This window comes from Carcharodon carcharias, chromosome 7, assembly GCF_017639515.1.
Source record: "Carcharodon carcharias isolate sCarCar2 chromosome 7, sCarCar2.pri, whole genome shotgun sequence".
Classification (NCBI taxonomy): Eukaryota; Metazoa; Chordata; class Chondrichthyes; order Lamniformes; family Lamnidae; genus Carcharodon; species Carcharodon carcharias.
This window is the reverse complement of record NC_054473.1, coordinates 7,770,035-7,789,359: the sequence shown is the minus strand read 5'-3', so window position 1 is coordinate 7,789,359 and position 19,325 is coordinate 7,770,035. Positions and strand designations below refer to the sequence as shown.

Here is a 19,325-nt window from a genome sequence, read left to right as displayed (position 1 = left end):
TTCCATAAATTAACTTCGCTTAAGTACTGTATCAAGCGCCTTTTTGGAAGTCCATGTATACCACAACAGCATTGCCCTCAAACCCTCTAGCCTGAGCTTTCTTGAAGTAGCTGAACACTACTTTCCCTTTGGGAAAGCCAGAATGGATTTCTGTTAGTCATGTGGGCAAATCCACTTTAATTGGATGATGCCAGTTGACAGCAACAGGACATGCCCAAGCAGAATGGGCAGACAGAATTGAAGTGAGGTGATGCATTTTGACATAGGTTGGGGAGTGGAAACAGACTTAATGACACAGTTCCAAAGAATGCAAAGATGTGGAGATGCATCTTCTCAGATCTTTGAAGGTGGCATGACTTAGTGAGTAGTTAGCAAAGCATATTAGATCTTTGGCTTCATAATGAGGTATTGAATACAAAAGTGGAAAGTTGCACTGAAGTTGTATAAAGCCCTGGTTAGACCACAACTGTGTCCAATTCTGGTCACTACACTGCCCATGGATGTGAGGGCCTTTGAATGCACAGAAAAGATTCATAAGAATGGTAAGGGAAAATTTTATCTCCAAGGTTGGATTGGATAAGCTGGTGTTTTCCCCCCTTGGAGCAGAGGGAGATGCACAAGTTAATTGGCTTAGATAAGGTAGACAAAAGCTGTTCCCATTAGCAGATGGTACAAGGACTAGGGGCACAGATTTAAGGTTTAGAACTTTTTTAACATTGAGTATACTGCCTGAGGGGGAAGAGGAGATAAGTGAATTCAAATTCAAATTGGATCGAGACTTAAACTTGCAGTGCAATGGGATAGAGCTGGGGAATGGAGTTGACTATCAGTGCTAGGATGAATTTAATGGGCTGAATGGCTTCTTTGGCATCTTGCCTATAGTAAGATGTGGCATGATATTGTACACTGGTGATTTGACCCATCCAGGTTATGTTGTCACCTTCCACATGAAGCATTAACGAAAGCTGATTTCATGCCTCCTAAATACAAAGGAAATTGTATCAAACAGTTGCAAATAACTAGTTGATGCTCAAGTGGTGTCTGATTCTGGGCACCATATTTTAAGGATGTAGAGGTGAGTTACCAGGGATTAGGATGTTTGCCTGATTTCAGTGTCTTAAATTGCCCTCATGCACCATACACTTTGTCAAATATTGATATTGTTCCAGTACCCTTTCAGCAATAGTCTCCCTGGGAAAGGAGAGAATGTTATTAGAGGTTGTGGGCTGCAAATCTTGCAGCCCACAGTAAGCAGAGGTCAAACCTTTATTTTTATTTTGCTGTCTTTAGCAGGTTTGAGTTAAAGGTGAAGGGTATTTAATTTAATCATGAGGTAGCAGGCCAATACTGAAAAATTGCCCCTTTTGTAAAGAATTGAATGTTACTGGAAATGTCTGGTTTCATGTAAACCAGGCACTTGTTTTAATTCACCTTGTCTGAGTCTGCTCTGCAGGTGTTGACATTACAGCAACCATTAGTCATTGCTATGGTCCCCTAGAGCCTGCTTATACAAGGCAGAAATATAATCCTGATCATGAAGGTAGGGGTCAGAGGTTGGAAATGCAGCTCCTGTTTACAGGATCAACCTAAGGGTTAAGATTTAGAATTTTGCAATCACCTGTTTTAATCTGTCGTAAATCAATCTGGCAGAACTGGTGCACAGAGAATCGTATTTGACTTGCATTCTGAAATACAAAGTTATTGTACTTCTAGAATGAGGAAGTTGTAAACAGGAAGGCACTACCAGCAAAATGCACCAGCCAAAAATGTCACCTATATGAGTGATCCATCTGATTTGAGGCTACTGCTCTGCATAAAGTTAAATAGCAGAGACCAGGAACCAATCTAATGCATTAGCTGATCATGTTGGGAGGCAGTTGTGTTGCTACTGGAAAAACCTTAAGGGATGGAGCAGAATTAACCAGTGATGTGTGAAGCACAGATGTGGCTGGAATTAGCTGGAATACCTTTAAAGATAAAAGTCAAGTTTATTTGTAATTGTCCATAACTGGGTCTACCAACACCACATGGACTGCAGTGGTTCAAGACAGCTCTCACCACCTTCAGGGCAACTAGGGATGGGCAATAAATGCTGGCCCAGCCAGCAAAGCCCACATCCTATGGGGAAACCCTCTTTGCCTTTTTGCACTCAGCTCACCTTGCCAGAACACTTTATACCCTTGTTTTGTTCCTGACAAGGTAATGGGGAGAAAACTTGGTGTGATTGTGTGTTGTGGGACTAAAAGTTTTTATGGAAGAAAAGGCTAGGTGGGCTGAATGGCCTCATCTCTACTGCTCAGTTAACTTGTTCCATACAAAACCAATTTTCTTGGAACGGTCAAGTTTGGAGGAGGAAGTAACATAGGGAGGCTGCCTCCTTGGCATGCATTGCAGCTTCATAATGGAATTTGGTAAATTAGCTTCCTTTCAGTTTTTTCCCTGATCACCTGCCAGTCAATTACTTGAGTAGTCATTGCATAGCTGAATCTAAATGCCACATCATACAAAGGAAACTGCTCTAAATACAGTAGTTACCTCCGGGAGGGGAGGAATTGAGTTAACTAGGAAAATAGATAAGGCAGCTTTTATAACTTTTCATTTGAGCTTCTGTTCAAACAGGTACCACTTTTGGGTATTTGGGGATGGGAAACAAACATGGGCCTTGCCAGTAACACGAGAGAATTAAAAATAATTTATCATTAGGTTGTTCTAAAATATGGGCAGCAGAAAGCTTGAATGGAAATGAATTCTAATATTGTGTACGAAAACAGAATTACCTGGAAAAACTCAGGTCTGGCAGCATCGGCAGAGAAGAAAAGAATTGACGTTTCGAGTCCTCATGACCCTTCCACAGAAGGGTCATGAGGACTCGAAACGTCAATTCTTTTCTCTGCCAATGCTGCCAGACCTGCTGAGTTTTTCCAGGTAATTCTGTTTTTGTTTTGGATTTCCAGCATCCACAGTTTTTTGTTTTTATCTCTAATTGTGTAGTTTTGCTAGGAAAATTTTAGCTAAGGTTTCAGAGGGTACATTTGTAGAAGGAATGCTGGTTTTTTTTCCATAGTGTGGTAGGGATAAATTTATATTTGGTATCCGAGGGTATGATGAGGCCCTATTTAGATGCAAGCTGTGGCTCTTGATAGCACTTACCTGAATCAAACTTGTAGGTTAAAGTCTCTCCAGAGACTGGAGCAAAACTGCTATGCTTCATTACTGTACCAAGGGAGTGCTTCATTATTGGAGATGCTGCCTTTTGGATGAGTTGAGATGATGTCTGCCCTCTCTGGTGAATATAAAAGGTCTGTTCAAAGAAAATCATTATGCCTGGTGTCCTTGAGCACCATTGCTATAAAACACGTGATATGGTCATGCTATTTGTGGGAGCTTGCTATTTCTTGCATTACAGCAGTACTGCATCTCAATATTTCATTGGCTGTAAGGTACTTCGTGGTTATGGAAGGTGAAGGTGCCAAGTCTATCTTTATGGTAGCTAGGAGCTTGTAAAAGCATTTAGGTGAAACATTGCAATGTTTGTTCAAACTGACTCTCTGCAAAAAAACAGGTGACCCAACCTGAATTTTCAGTTGAAGTCGGACTCCCCCAATCAGCTTTAGCAATCTTGGACCCTTCCAGCTTGTCCTGTGGCACATTGGATTTCCCCCTTTGTGAATGAACTGAAATTGTTTTAAAGTTCATATACTTTGGGCACTGTGGGGTACTTCAGGGAGTTTCCAATCTTTAAAACAAGCTCAATTTTCAGTGGGCTAGTGTCCAAAAAAAGGCATCAGTTTGCATTTTAGTTAAATCCATTTGACTGGGTGATTCCTTAAGCTCATTTGTAACTTGGTTAATGGGAGGAGGGTAAGAGGACAGAAATTCAGTCAAGGTTTAGACTAAACTGTACAGGAGAATGCATGGACATACTCTGCAAAGTTGCCTCTTTAAATATACCAAAAATTAACATGTTTTATAATGTCAAATCAGATATGGAATTTGGGCTTGAATTTTGCAATCCTACACTGGACCTTGTCCCCACACTTACCATATGACTAGTTAACACTGAAGGGAATCAAGTAGATTTGTATCCACAACCAGATTTTGTACAGTTAACTCAATACATTCCAGGAATAATTAACTCCTCACACTTGGAGTATGTAGAATTGACTAGAATCGGGCATGGATCAAGCCAGGCAGTTGTGGTGAGCTCCCTTCCCTGAACATTAAAAACCTAATTACCAATGAACCAGCAGCTTCCATGGCATTTTCATGATGCTAGCCTCTGGCCATTTCTCCATAATGTCCTAACTAATCTCAACAGTGACCCTTTGTATAAATTTGTCTAAACTAAATCCATTTTCTTCCAGCTTTAAAAGATGACATCTAGGAAGAAAGTTTTGCTGAAAGTCATCATCTTAGGAGATTCAGGGTAAGTTTTATATCCTATCTAATACTTTATTTTAATTGCCATTGCAACATGAATAGAAATACCAGTTCTCCAGCTTTAGTGTGGATGGCTTGTTTTATTTCTGTATCAAGGCACTGCTCCATAATGACACTTGATTCATTTCTCTTCCTTGGATACCTAAGCACAATCTGTACTTGTTTCAACAAGCTCCATTCAGAAGCTGAAAATTGTGGGTGAAGCTTTTCACTAAGTGTTAAGTCATGTAATTTATTTCTTCCCTAGCTTAAATTAATCTTTAACTCAAATTGACACTTTTAACCCATTTGTTTGCTTTAAACTTGGGAGAAAAAGCTACAAAAACAATTAATAGAAGGATACTTGAAGACCAGTGCCAGTTTGGTTCAATTTTAAGTGGATCTATTATTGGAGGCTCATTCTAAAGCCTAGACCTACCATGTCCAATTAATGTCCTTAATTGCTGCCAGATTAAGGACATATTGATCATTTGTACATATTTGATCAGCAATGAATAGTTCTTCAATGTGATATAACAAGTGAACCTTCCCTATGAACAAGGAACATGACCCAAGCACTAATTAAATTTTAAGGCACCTTAACAATTGTACATCAGAAATTGTGCTCCAGTTTGATCAGATCAAGCAGATCCAATTACTTTAAGCAGTTCTTTGCTTATTGAGTAATGTAAGATTTTAAGGGTTGCTCCACAGGTTTTGACTTGAATGTATTGAGTATTAAGGAATCCAATATTAAAGTGCATGCTAACTGTCAAAAGTTTTGATCAAATTTATTGACACTGCTTAGTTTCAAACACCTGCATTTCCCAGTTGATTTTATGTAGTCAAACATTTCTGTGTAAGTGAGCTTGTACTTGTAGAATTGAAGAAACTTTTCCTCAATTTGCAGGGGCGGGAGGGGGAATTAGTTGAGAATCATAAGAATAATTGTAAAGGAAACAGCTCTGCCAAGGGATGCTGGGTATTTAAAAGTAAAGCCTGTAAAGTATATCACAACAATTAAACAAGTGTTGTTGAGATAGCAATTAAAATTTTTATACAGGGGCCTTGCATCTCAAGGTGTCACAAGCTTGAGACACATAGGGCAGGTGACCTGAAAAATTGACACCTGTAAGCTTAATCTTTTAAGTTGTTCAATCTTGGGCATTGAATATATTTGTGGAGATGGAACAAAGAAGAATAAGGGGAGATTTGAAGGTTTTGACAAAGTAAATAAACTGCTAGTGGCAGAAGGGTTAGCAATTGAGGACCAATTTAAGGTAATTTGCAAGAAAAACAAGCAGCATAAAGGGAATTTGATCTAGAATGCTGCGATATGATCTGAGTGGTGGAAGCAGATTAGAATTTTCTAATAGGAAATAGATAATGTAGCAAAAGTTGAGTAAAGAGCAGGGAAGTAGGATTAATGGGAGCTATCCCAAACGTAGTGGGCTGAATGGTAACCTCTGACACTTAAACTCAATCCAGCTAAAACTAATTGTTCAAGGTTTAACTTTGAGACATTTACAGCAGGGTTGATGCATTTTTCTGGCTTGGTTTTGATCCTCTTTGTTACATAATACAATTTGGAATATATCAGTATCAAAGGTAGGCAAGCTAGTTTAGCATCTAAAGTCTGAATAAAGGGGGCACCAAATTTGGTTAACACTGAGATGGCCTTAATTTCTGGCATTGTCATGGTTTTACTGTTAAGTGAACTGAATCCTGTCCAGTTGGTTTCAATGAGAGTTTGGCTTGTTCAGGTTGCTGTTTATTCAGCTGGAAGGAAGTCTGTTTTGCCATTTTAAAAACCACCTGCACTCAATCAATATTACTTAATCTTTAGTATTTATACCCCAAATTTTCGTCATTCCCTCCAGCTTGTCACTTCTGGAACAGCCTTGCTTTTTTGCATTTGTCTGTGCAGCTTTTTTGGCCATACAGAAATGTTCTGTCCAGTATGTTAAGCCTAGGAATGTCTCTCTAGCCTTTGTTCTGCTGTGGCTACATATCTGAGCTAGCATTTAATCCCAATTGGTGTCTAGATGTTAAGTAAACACCAGTTCATTAACTTTTCAGTCTTAATTACATAAGAAATAAGAGCAGGAGTAGGCCATTCAGCCCCTCAAGCATGCCCCACTATTCAATAAGATCATGGCTGATCTGCCCCAGGCCTAATTCTTTCATGCCAGCTCCTCCTAGCCCTCAACTCCCCAATATTTCAAATCTATCTACCTTTTAGTGATATAGCCTCCACTACCTTGGGTAGAGAATTCCAGACATTCGCTACCCTTGAAGAAATTCCTTCATCTGTTTTGAGTGTCCCCTAGTTCAAGATGCCCCCACTTGTGGAAACATCTTAACATCTCCCCTGTCAAGACCCCTCAATCTTGTATCTTTCAATAAGCTCACCCCTTATTCTTTACTCTAATAATAAAGGCCTAATCTGTTTAGCCATTCTTGATAAGTCAACCCTTCATCCCAGAAATCAGCCTAGTGAATCTCAAACTGACTCCACTGCCAGTATATCCTTAAATACAGGGGTCAAAACTGTACATAGTACTCCAGGTGTGGCCTCACCAACACCCTGTACAGTTGTAATAAGACTTCCCCTGTTTTTAAACTCCAAACCTCTAGCAGTACAAGCCAAATTTCCATTGAGTTCTAACTTGCTGCACCTGCATAAGTTGTTTTATTCACAAGAACACTTAGATCCCTGTGCTGCACTTTTTTGGAGTTTTTTTTTTAAAAAAAGTCTGCCTTTTGATTCTTCCTACCAAGGGCATGACCTTACATTAAACTCCATCTGCCAGGTTTTTGCCCACTCACTTAACCTGTCTATCTCCTTGCAGATTCCTTATGTCCTCATCACAACATGCCCTCCCACCCATTTGTCTTGTCAGCAAATTTGGATACATTACACTCTGTCCCCTCCAAGTCATTTAATATGGATAGTAAACCAAGGCCCTAGGACTGATCCTTGTGGCACCCCACTAGTTACATCTTTCCAACTTGAAAAAGACCCATTAATCCTGACTCGTGTTAATCAATCCTTAATCCATGCTAAGACATTACCCCCAATACCCTGAGTTCCTATCTTGTGCAGTAACCTTTATGTGGCACCTTATCAAATGCCTTCTGGAAATCCAAACGCCATCTACCAGTTTCCCTTTATCAGCTCTGCTCGTTATATCCTCCAAGAATTTTAGCAAATTTGTCAAACATTATTTCCCTTAAACTATGTTGACTGCTTTTCTAAATGTCCTGCTATTTCTTTCTTTAATAGACTGTCGCATTTTCCCAATGACAGATGTTAAGCTGAATAGCCAATAGTTTCCTGCTTTTGTTTCCCTTGAACATCAGTGTCACATTAATAGTTTTCCAATCTGCTGGGACTCTCCTGAATTCAGTGAGTTCTGGAATATTTCAACCAATGCCTCCATTATCTCTGTAGCCACTTCCTTTAAAACCCTTGGATGCAGGCCATTAGGTCCTGGCAACTTGTCTGCCATTAGTTTGTCAAATACTTTGTCCCTTGTGATAGAGACTGTTTCATGATCTTTCCTCCCATTAGCTCCTTGCTTATCTAATTGTAAAGTTGCAATGAAGCACCTCCACCCAGAGTCATAGATGTTTACTGAATAAGTAGAGTCCATGTTGGCTTTCTTCTAAAGCAATCAAACTAATCTTATCTCCATAACACCAACTTGCTTCTATTGTCAAAAGGTGCAGTGGTCTCTCCCTCATACGCACTATTGCAATCCTCAACTTTAAAAATTTCCTCAGTCTACTTTTAGCCTTCCCTCCCTCCAGTGGGATGGTCCCAAATCTCTCTCAAATTATTGCTTTTCATCTTTGGCACAAAAGTGATTGGGTAACATCAATGATCTTTTCTACAAATGGGACACCAAGAGCAACAGATTACTCTTAACTGGGCAAATCATTTGTGCACATCTGTCATTTTTTTTTACTCTTATACTCTGCTCCTATTAAATCCAAACCATTCTTAGTCTCTTGTGGGTTTCAGGTTTTACCTATTCAGGGAATGTACTTTATCGCTGGATCACTTTCTTCCCATTGAATATATTCCTTGTTCTTGAAATATTGCCAGTACTTGTACCTACATTAAATGTCTTGCCATCCCCCTTCACTGCCTATTGATGCACTCTAATGAATGATTTAAAGCAGATTCAGCAGTGACCACTTTCAACCCAAGCAAAATCCATTTGCTCAACTGTCCTTCGGTTTTTCAGGCCAAAAGCCATATTACATTTTTAAACCATGAAAAGGTTCATATCAAACCTGAACTCACGTTTGCTGCATCTAGTATATTCCCTTAATCACGATTTAAATAAGTCATTTCCTTTAATGTACCTCTACTGAGTAACCCATGCATTTTAATGCTTGGTAATTTTATGGATTGCTTTGCCACAACTGGCGCTAGAGTAACTGCTCTGCCTGGTTGCAGGTGTTTTCTATACTTGTATGGGTTCCTATTTTATCTGCTGGATCTATAACCATTTCTAGCATTCACTGACAATTTAATCTTTAGTTCCTTTTCTACTCTGGCTGAATATGCTGTGACTAGCCTTTACCTTCACACAGGCTGCTTTTTTTTTTTGAGGAATTAGTCAGGACCTGCCCTTCCAACCTTTTGGGTCTTAGTTTTGGCACCTTCCAGTGGATGAGGCTACACAGCTCCATTATGTCACCTCCAAGTTAGTGCTGTGTAGTCTGGTACTGCAGAGATTACTGGTTAACAGACTTGAGAGGTAGGTACTAAATATTTAGTTCAAACCAAAAATCTGTGGATGCTGGAAATCCAAAACAAAGACAAAAATACCTAGAAAAACTCAGCAGGTCTGGCAGCATCTGTGGAGAGGAACACAGTTAACGTTTCGAGTCCGAATAACCCTTCAACAGAACTAAGTAAAAATAGAAAAGAGGTGAAATATAAGTTGGTTCTGGGGGAGGGGGGGTGGGGACAAGAGGAGCTGGATAGAGGGTCAGTGATAGGTGGAGATAACCAAAAGATATCACAGACAAAAGGACAAGGAGGTGTTGAAGGTGGTGATATCTAAAGGAATATGCTAATTAAGGGTAGAAAGCAGGACGAGCAAGGTACAGATAGCCCGGGTGGGGTGGGGAGAAGGGATCGAAATAGGCTAAAAGGTAGAGTTAAAACAATGGATGGAAATGCAATTAAAATAATGGAAGTAGGTGGGAAAAGAAAAATCTATATAAATTATTGGAAAAAACAAAAAGGAAGGGGAAAATCGGAAAGGGGGTGGGGATGGAGGAGAGAGTTCATGATCTAATTGTTGAACTCTATTCACTTTGGAAGGCTGTAAAGTGCCTAGTCGGAAGATGAGGTGCTGTTTCTCCAGTTTGCGTTGAGCTTCACTGGAACATTGCAGCAGGCCAAGGACAGACATGTGGGCATGAGAGCAGGCTGGAGTGTTAAAATGGCAAGCGACAGGAAGGTCTGGGTAATGCTTGCAGACAGACCGAAGGTGTTCTGCAAAGCAGTCACCCAGTCTGCATTTGGTCTCTCCAATGTAGAGGAAACCGCTTTGGGAGCAACAAATGCAGTAGACTAAGTTGAGGGAAGTGCAAGTGAAATGCTGCTTCACTTGAAAGGAGTGTTTGGGCCCTTGGACGGTGAAGAGAGCGGAAGTGAATGGGCAGGTGTTGCACCTTCTGCTGTTGCATGGGAAGGTGCAGTGGGAGAGGGTTGAGGTGTAGGGGGTGATGGAGGAGTGGACCAAGGTGTCCTGGAGGGAACGATCCCTGCAGAATGCCACCAGGGGGAATGAAGGAAAGATGTTTGGTGGTGTCATCATGCTGGAATTGGTGGAAATGACGGAGGATGATCCTTTGAATGCAGAGGCTGGTGGGATGATAAGTGAGGACAAGGGGGACCCTATCATGTTTCTGGGAGGGAGAAGGTGTGAGGGTGGATGCGCGGGAGATGGGCCAGACACGGTTGAGGGCCCTGTCAACCACCGTGGGTGGAAAACCTCGGTTAAGGAATAAGGAGGACATGTCAGAGGAGCTGTTTTTGAAAGTGGCATCATCAGAACAGATGCGACGTAGGCAAAGGAACTGAGAGAATGGGATGGAGTCCTTACAGGAAGCGGGGTGTGAGGAGCTGTAGTCGAGGTAGCTGTGGGAGTCGGTAGGCTTGTAATGGATATTGGTGGACAGTCTATCACCAGAAATTGAGACAGAGGTCAGGGAAGGGAAGTGTCAGAGATGGACCATGTGGGAATAATGGAGGGGAGGAAATTGGAAACAAAATTAATAAATTTTTCCAGGTCCAGACGAGAGCATGAAGCAGCACTGAAGTAATCATCGATGTACCGGAGAAAGAGTTGTGGGAGGGGGCCGGAGTAGGACTGGAACAAGAAATTTTCCACACACCCCATAAAGAGACAGGCATAGCTGGGGCCCATGCAGGTACCCCTAGCCACATCTTTTATTTTGAGGAAGTGAGAGGAATTTAAAGAGAAATTGTTCAGTGTGAGAACAAGTTCAGCCAGACAGAGGAGTAGTGGTGGATGGAGATTGTTTGGGCCTGTTTGAGGAAGAAGCGGAGAGCCATCAGACCATCCTGGTGGGGGATGGAGGTGTAGAGGGATTGGACGTCCATGGTGAAGAGGTGGTGGTTGGGGCCAGGGAACTGGAAATTGTTGATATGATGTAGGGTGTCAGAGGAATCACGGATATAGATGGGAAGGGACTGGACAAAGAGAATGGAGTCAAGATAGCAAGAAATGAGTTCCGTGGGGCAGGAATAGGCTGACGTAAACAGGACTGTTCCAGCAGTCCGATCGTGAATTTTGGGTAGGAGATAGAAGCGGGCCGTCCGAGGTTGGGAGACTGAGGTTGGAAGCTGTGGAACGAAGATCTCCAGAGGAGATGAGGTCAGTAACAGTCCTGGAAACAATGAGTTCAACAATTTTAGATCATGAACTCTCTCCTCCATCCCCACCCCCTTTCTGTTTTTTCCCCTCTTTGTTTTTTCCAATAACTTATATAGATTTTTCTTTTCCCACCTATTTCCATTATTTTTAAATGTATTTCCATCCATTGTTTTATCTCTACCTTTTAGCCTATTTCGATCCCTTCCCACCTCCCCTAGGGCTATCTGTACCTTGGTCGTCCTGCTTTCTACCCTTAATTAGCACATTCCTTTAGATAATATCACCACCTTCAACACTTCTTTGTCCCTTTGTGATATATTTTGGTTACCCCCCCCCCCACCACCACCACCACCACCAACTTATATTTCACCTCTTTTCTATTTTTACTTAGTTCTGTTGAAGGGTCATTTGGACTCGAAACGTTAACTGTGTTCCTCTCCGCAGATGCTGCCAGACCTGCTGAGTTTTTCCAGGTATTTTTGTTTTTGTACTAAAAATTTGGTGTTGTCCCACTTCCCCACAAAAAGTTTGAGCTTTTTCGCAGGTGCTGCGGGTTTGGAAGTCACTGCCTAGAGGTTCTAGTGAGTGCTGTAACCTACAAGTGCACAAATAGGCTGAATAGTTCTTTGTAAATTTTCCTTTCAAAAGGAGACTATTCAGTCAGTCATACCTATGGCTCTTTGAAAGACCTATCCATTTAGCCCTACTCTGCTGCCAAGCCTCAGTTTACAGCACTCTTGAATCTGTAACCTTCTGACTCGTGACCCCACTATACAGGACTTGAACACTAAAATCAGGGCTGACACTTCTGATACTGAGGGAGTGCAACACTGGAAGTGTTGTCTTTTTGGATGAGATGTTAAACTGGTCTCTTGCCCTCTCCTGCCTCACCCAAAGTGAATATAAGATCTCTTCACTTTTTAAGAGCAGGTGCCCTAGCCAATGTTTATCCCTCAAGCATCATTTAAAATGGATGATCTCATTGCTGTTTGTGGGATCTTACTGTTTCCTACAATACTACAGTAATCACCCTTTGCAATAAATTATATATTTTTTTAAAGTGCTTTGGGATATCTTGATGTCATAAGGTGCACAAAGCAAAATGTAAGGCTTTCACTTTTCCAATAGGCTATGAATGTTGTGGATAGCTATGGAATTTCATTTTGAAGTTTGTTTTGATAACTTTCTAATCAAATCACTTGCGGTTAGTTGATTACAAGGCCTGAATCAAGGAAAAATAGTTCCTGAAGTTATGCATCCACTCTGGATTGGGAATGTCCTGGACTTCCTGGTCTGTTATTTCCCCACTTGAAGTAATGGCACTGGAAGTGACTTGAGATTAAAAGGTGAACTAATAGCTATCTATAGTAGCTGAGGGTGCAGGACCCTGGTTACCCTTGGATTTTCATTCATTATAAATATTTATTTCAAATGCAGTGACTTGTATAGATAAACATGGCAGTCACATGTGGCAAGTTGATCTGTTTCTGGTAGTGGTTGAGGGAACAATATTAGCTAAGAGCAGCTCAGTCATATAGACTCAACGTTAACTGTTTCCCTCTCCATAGATGCTGCCAGACTGAGTGTTTCCAGCATCTGCAGTGTTTGTGGCATTCAGTTTGAGATGTTGGGCTTAGCAGTTATTCAGTATGATTACTGAATTGAGGCTTCTAATGAAGTTTGGGGTTTTATAGTAGTCCCCTGGGATCACTTTAAAATTTTAAGTTTGTTGGAATACTTTACTTTCACTGAACAGTTTTGATGCAGCTTAAGGGGCCTGTGAATAAGTGCCAGAAAAATCATTCTCCATATTTGCAGGCCTATACTAGTATTCTGGGAGGAAACAAAAGTGGGACAAAGGCTTGATAGTTCATCAGTTGTGCAGAAAACTACAGATTATGAAGACAGGCTATTGCCAGTGTGCTCTGTACTTGCAGCTGTAACTGGAGCTGCAGCCTGCACATAAACAAATCTGACGTCATGCCTTCAAACCAGCAAAACAAGTGGTGCATAATAAAATGGATTGAATCTCTGATTACTGTGCCAAGATGGAGTGTTCCTCTCCCAGGAGTATCTTGTGCTGATCTAAATGCTGGCATAGTCTCTTGCAACCTTTGAAACCTTGGGTTGCAACCTAATTTAAAGTGGCAAGCTTTAATAAAACACTTGCAGACAAAATTCAGATTTAAAGGCTGACATCACATTCTCATGTGTATATTATAACACCCGTGTTGGTTGTTATAACAAACAATTGGATGGTTTTCAAATGGAGGTGAGAGAACATAGACAAAACTGCAAAAATAAATCCAGCCTCAAATCCCACATTAAAACTGAAATTGACCTTAGCTCTACCAGCTTGAAGTCCAGTATTAGATAAAGATTTATCTATCAGCATAGTGCCTCCTTCATGCAGTGACTTGTATAGGTAAACGAGTCTGCACTATGCCCCACTAACAATCACTGTCTAGTTAATCAGGAGACCAGTTCTATTGAAGAGCCATGCGGACTCGAAACGTTAACTGTGTTCCTCTCCACAGATGCTGCCAGACCTGCTGAGTTTTTCCAGGTATTTTTGTTTTTGTTTACCAGGACAACTGCCTGCTTTTCGTTGAGCTAAGATATGGGATTGTTTTTAACATCACCTGAACAAGCACAGGAGGATCTTTGTTTAACATTTGAAATATACGATGGTATTGTCACCATTTGCTCAGTCCATTTTTGAGGGATGGTGAAGTTAAGACAAGTCTGTAACAATATGCCATCTGCTGAGTAACAGCGGTAAAACATCTCATTACTGGAGTGCCTGGAACCCTGTCCTCAAATACAGAAATTCTAGCATAGTTTACATGAAAAATTGGAATCACAGATGATCCCAAAATCGATTGTAATCCTGGGATATAAAAAAAAAACCCTGAAAATTGGATTTTTGAAGCATAGCTCTGGATTGTAATGCAAAACAGTGGTTAAAGTATATTCTAGTTTGTATATCTGCTCCCCCATCTGATGTCAGAAACCAAACTCTTTACAAAGCCAGTGTCCACTTGCTTGTTGAGAAATAATGCTAGTGTCTCATCCCTCCATGTTAAAGGACTTGATGCTGTAAAATTATCATTTTATTGTCCAATTATTACGCAAGGCCATAAATCAGATTTCACAGCCACAAACATCATATAGCAGAATCCAATTACTGCAGTCCTGCTCTTCAATTCTCCTAGTTCATTTTCCTTGTTATCTCCCTCTAACTTTCTAAAGTATTACTCAAAAAGCTTATTTGAGTTTGGCCATCCCCCTCCGCCTCTATAATCTGCATCCACATGACCATTAAATGCTGAAGTGTCACAAGTGTAATCACTTACAGTTTTCACCACTGGGGCACTGACTGAGGTGCAATACCACAGGCACCAGCAACCTCTGATATCTCGGTGTCCAGGATCCATTTTACAATCCAGTTGGACTGGTAAACATTCAAGTCTGATTACATTTTTTTAACCAATGGGAATTATGCCACAGGGTTTCACTTGTTCTATAAACTAACATGTTATGCATTCAGGTTTACTTCCCCTAAGAAGTCTCATGACTTTTTGTTCACGGGGTGTAGGCATCGCTGGCTGGGCCAGTATTTATCGCCCATCCCTAATTGCTCCTGAACTGAGTGGCTTGCTAGGCCATTAGAGTCAACCACATTGCTGTGGGCCTGGAGTTGCATGTAGGCCAGACCAGCTAAGGGATGGTAGACTTCCTTAAGGAAACTAAGGAACAGATGGATTTTTATGACAGTCAATGGTTTCATGGTCATTAGACTTCTAATTTCAGACTTTTTATTGAATTTGAATTCAAATTTCACCATCTGCCATGGTGGGATTTGAACCTGGGTCTCCAGAGATTGACCCTGGATTTCTGGAGCACTAGTACAGTAACAATACTACTGCCATCCCCCTCCCCTCCATCTTGGAAGTTATTTATTCCGTTGGAGACCACTAAGTGCTACAGTCCTCTAGAGGATTCTCCTCTGCTCCAGATATTCCCAGAGGTAAAACTTCCATTTTCCATTTCTTCACTGGATGTCTCTGTCCCCTGTTCTGGTTACTTTTCAACACTTGCAAGCTAATCGACTTGTTGCTTTCTTTGCTACAAGACTGGAGATCACTAGATTTGACCACTAGTTTCAAACTAGGCAATCTTCTATCTTTTGTTCCCTCAAGATTCAAACTGCATGGAAGATGGACAATGAATTTGGTGTCTTACTCAATGCAAATCTATAACTTTGGCCATCTTGAGCTGCAAACTGCACACCTGTTCCAAGCTGCAACTAACTCAGCAAAAGCACCAGATAAATTGAAACTAGAAGAACTTTCCCAAGCTTCACTGTCTCCATGACTTCATAGCCTGCTCTGGGCTGTCCTCAAACCAACCTTTAATTATCCCTCATTTCTTGTTCTGAAGTAAATGAATTTAACATTCAGTAAACCCTGAAACTTTTAAATTAAGCTCCAGCTCAAACCTCTCTGGATTGCATTTCTTTGTAAGCACTGCAAACATCACATCTCCAGCTTGCATTATAGCTTATCCCTTCTAGTCTGACTTCAATTAACCCTGTTGGGCCCAGTATCATTCTGCCTCCATCTGATCTGGCTTATGTAGCTCAGTCAGACTGTACTTTGTTTTTATTCAATATAAAGAGAATTGACACTTGTACAAGGTAATCCTGTTTCAGCTGAACAGTCGCCATCTTGTATTGAAGCTCAATTGGTGGATACTGAAAAATCCAGTGGACAGCTCAGAAGAAACTACCCTAAGAATGTGGAACTTGCAACTACAGGTGGTGGGTGAAATGTGTAGGTGCTTTTAAGGGGGAGAGTGAGAAAACCAGTAAATGGTTACTGATAGACTTGCATAAAATGAGGAGGCTTGTGTATAAGTACTGGCATAAGTTGTTTTATTCATTCATGGGATGTGGGCTTTGCTGGCTGGGCCAGCATTTTATTACCGATCCCTAGTTGCCCTTAAGATGGTGGTGAGCTGTCTCCTTGAACTGCTGCAGTCCTTGTGGTGTAGGTATACCCACAGTGCTGTTAGGGAGGGAGTTCCAGGATTTTGACCCAGTGACAGTGAAGGAATGGTGATTTATTTTCCAAGTCAGGATGGTGAGTGACTTGGAGAGGAACCTCCAGATGGTGGTGTTCCCATGTCTGCTGCCCTTGCCCTTCTAGATAGTAGTGGTTGTGGGTTTGGAAGGTGTTGTCCAATGGACCTTGGTGATATCCTGCAGTGTCTCTTGTAGATGGTACACACTGCTGCTACTGTGCATTGATGGTGGAGGGAGTGGTTGGGCCAAATGTGCCATATCCTATGTAATCTTCAACCATTCTGGCTGCCTGGTTTTATCACTGCAAACTAAAACCTAGAATTAACTTAAACATTGAGGATTGTGATTCAATTTGAGATGCATTTGGGGATGCGCTGTAGGTAACACTGGTGCTGATTTGTATCTTGGTTTAAAAACCTAGTAAATTGAATGCCAGCAGGCCAACTTGTAGCCAGGACACTACTGAGTTTACTAGGTGAAAGGGCAGTTGTACTGTCTAACCTGTCCTAATAAATTGCAGAGTTTCTACACTAATTTGAAAATTGTATTTGTGAAGCTACAACAGCATATCTCATTTACCAAACTTTCTTTCCTTTTAGGGTAGGGAAAACCTCATTGATGAACCAGTATGTAAACAAAAAGTTCAGTAACCAGTATAAGGCAACAATAGGGGCAGACTTTCTAACCAAGGAAGTGATGGTGGACGATCGATTGGTGACAATGCAGGTAATGCTAAAGCCAATTTACTCAGTGGTACAAACTAGAATTTCCTGTGCTTGGTCTGTTCACTTTTTTATTGGGACTTGGGGGCTGGTAAACTAAACAGTCTCCGTTCAAAGACTGAAGGATGCACCATCAATGGCTTAAGGATGGTATCAAATTGGAAAAAATACAAACCTATCACTAATCTTTGGAATTTGGGAGATTGGGCAAATTTTAGAAATTAAAGTGAGAAAGTGAGCTAGCTAGAAATATCAGCAGGTTATTAAGTATATAGAAAGCAAATCCTTGGGTGAGACTGGGAATTAATGGGAAACCAAGAAATGGCAGAAATGTTAAGTGTTTTGTATCAGTCTTCACAGCAGACCAAAGCATAGTTGAAAATCAAGAGGAAGAATGACCTTGGAACAATGATCACGAGGGTAAAGGTACATGGGAAAAGTAATGGGATTAGAGGCTGCTGAGACCCCTGGACCTGATGGCTTGTATCCTTGGGTCTTGAAGTGGCTACAAGAGACAGTGGATGCTTTGGTTGTAATCTTTCAAAATTCACTAGATTCTGCTAAGCTCCCAGCAAATTGGGGAAAACCACAAATGTAACTTCAAGAAAGGAGGAGACAGTAGGAAACTGCAGGCCAGTTAGTCTAATATCTGTCATGGGAAAATGCTGGATTCCATTAGGAAGTAGGACATTTAGGAAAGCATAATACAATCAGTCAACATTTTGTGAAAGGGAAACCATTTGATTCACTGAGAATGTAACAAGCAGAGTGAATGAAGGGGAACCAGTAGATGTGGTATATTTGGTAAGGTGCCACAAAATTGCTACACCAGGTAAGAGCTCATGGTGTTGGGGATAACAGTAGCATGGATAGGGAATTTCTTTAACAGGATAAATGAGTAATTTCCAGGTTTGCAAACTAACTAGTGGTGTGCCACAGGGCTCAGTGCTGGGGTGTCCCCTATTTACAATCTATTAAGGACTTGGATGAAAGACCAAGCAATTGTTGCTAAATTTGCAGATCCAGATAGGAAAGCAAATTGTGAAGGGGACACTGCAAAAGGATTTGGGTTGAGTGTGCAAAAATTAGCAGATGAGTATGATGGGAGAAATGAGCTTGTCTGCTTTGACCAGGATGAACAAAGACAAAAATTTAAGATTGTTGAAATCTATGGTAAAGAAAAGCCTGGATGTCCTGGCACAATTTCAAAGCTAGCATGTAAGTACAGCAAAATAATTAGGAAGGCAAATGGAATGTTAGCATTTATTGCAAGGGGGTGGATGCAAAAGTAGGGAAGTCTTGTCACAACTATACAGGGTACTGGTGAGAGTGCATCTAGAATACTGTACAGTTTTGGCCTCTTAAGGAATATACTTGCATTGGAAGCAGTTCAGATGAGGCTCACTAGGCTGATTCCTAGGATGAAGGGTTTATGAGGAAAGGTTGGTGTTTAGAGAGGTGATCTTATTGAAACATTTAATATTGAGGGCTAGACCAGGTGGATGCTGAGGGTAATTGTGGGGGAGTCCAGAACCAGACACCTTTTTTAAAAAATAAGGCTTGTCTCAGATGCAGATGAGGAATTTCTTGGTCGTTTTATGTTTGGAATTCTTAAACCGGAGCAGTTGAAGCTGGGTCATTGAATATATTCAAGGCTGAGTTAGACAGTTTGATCAAGGGAGTTGAGGGTTATTGGAGGTGGGTACAGGCAGGAAAGGAGTTGAGACCACAGTCTGATCAGCCATTATCTTATCAAAGCTTGAGGGGCTGAATGACCTCCATGATCTTAAAACAATCTTGACTGACTTTCTATGCGTACCCATTGGTTCTAAAATTTATCTGTAGACTAGTTGCAAATTTGGTGGAATAATAGTGCTGAATTAATGTTTTGAGATGCTCCTGGGTTTATGAAGTTTTTTCAGCTAGGAGGGGATGACCTGTTTCTACTTTGGCTCAGAACTGCCTGAGCTCCATTGGCAGGCATCCATTGAGCAGTGGGGTTCCCAACAGTTGAATCTCCATCTGTTTAAGAGGGCATTTAGCCATCCTACTTCTGGGTCTCTTTTTTTTTATATATGCATTCTTGTCCTTCTTGGGCGCCCTTTTGAGGTTCCACAGATGTTGTGGCTAGTGGCTTAACTAATGCAGAACACATTTATCCTGAAGCTCGAG

The 19,325-nt window shown here is 41.1% G+C and overlaps 1 protein-coding gene across 1 annotated transcript in view; it reads left to right on the top strand.

The window, feature by feature from the left end:
* rab7a (RAB7a, member RAS oncogene family) overlaps positions 1 to 19,325 on the top strand; it is a 42,398-nt gene that overhangs the window by 14,460 nt on the left and 8,613 nt on the right. The window contains exons 2-3 of the mRNA XM_041191791.1: positions 4,365 to 4,426; positions 17,031 to 17,157. Coding sequence (XP_041047725.1) covers positions 4,374 to 4,426; positions 17,031 to 17,157 — 180 coding nt within the window. The 5' untranslated portion in view covers positions 4,365 to 4,373. The remainder of the gene's footprint in view (positions 1 to 4,364; positions 4,427 to 17,030; positions 17,158 to 19,325) is intronic.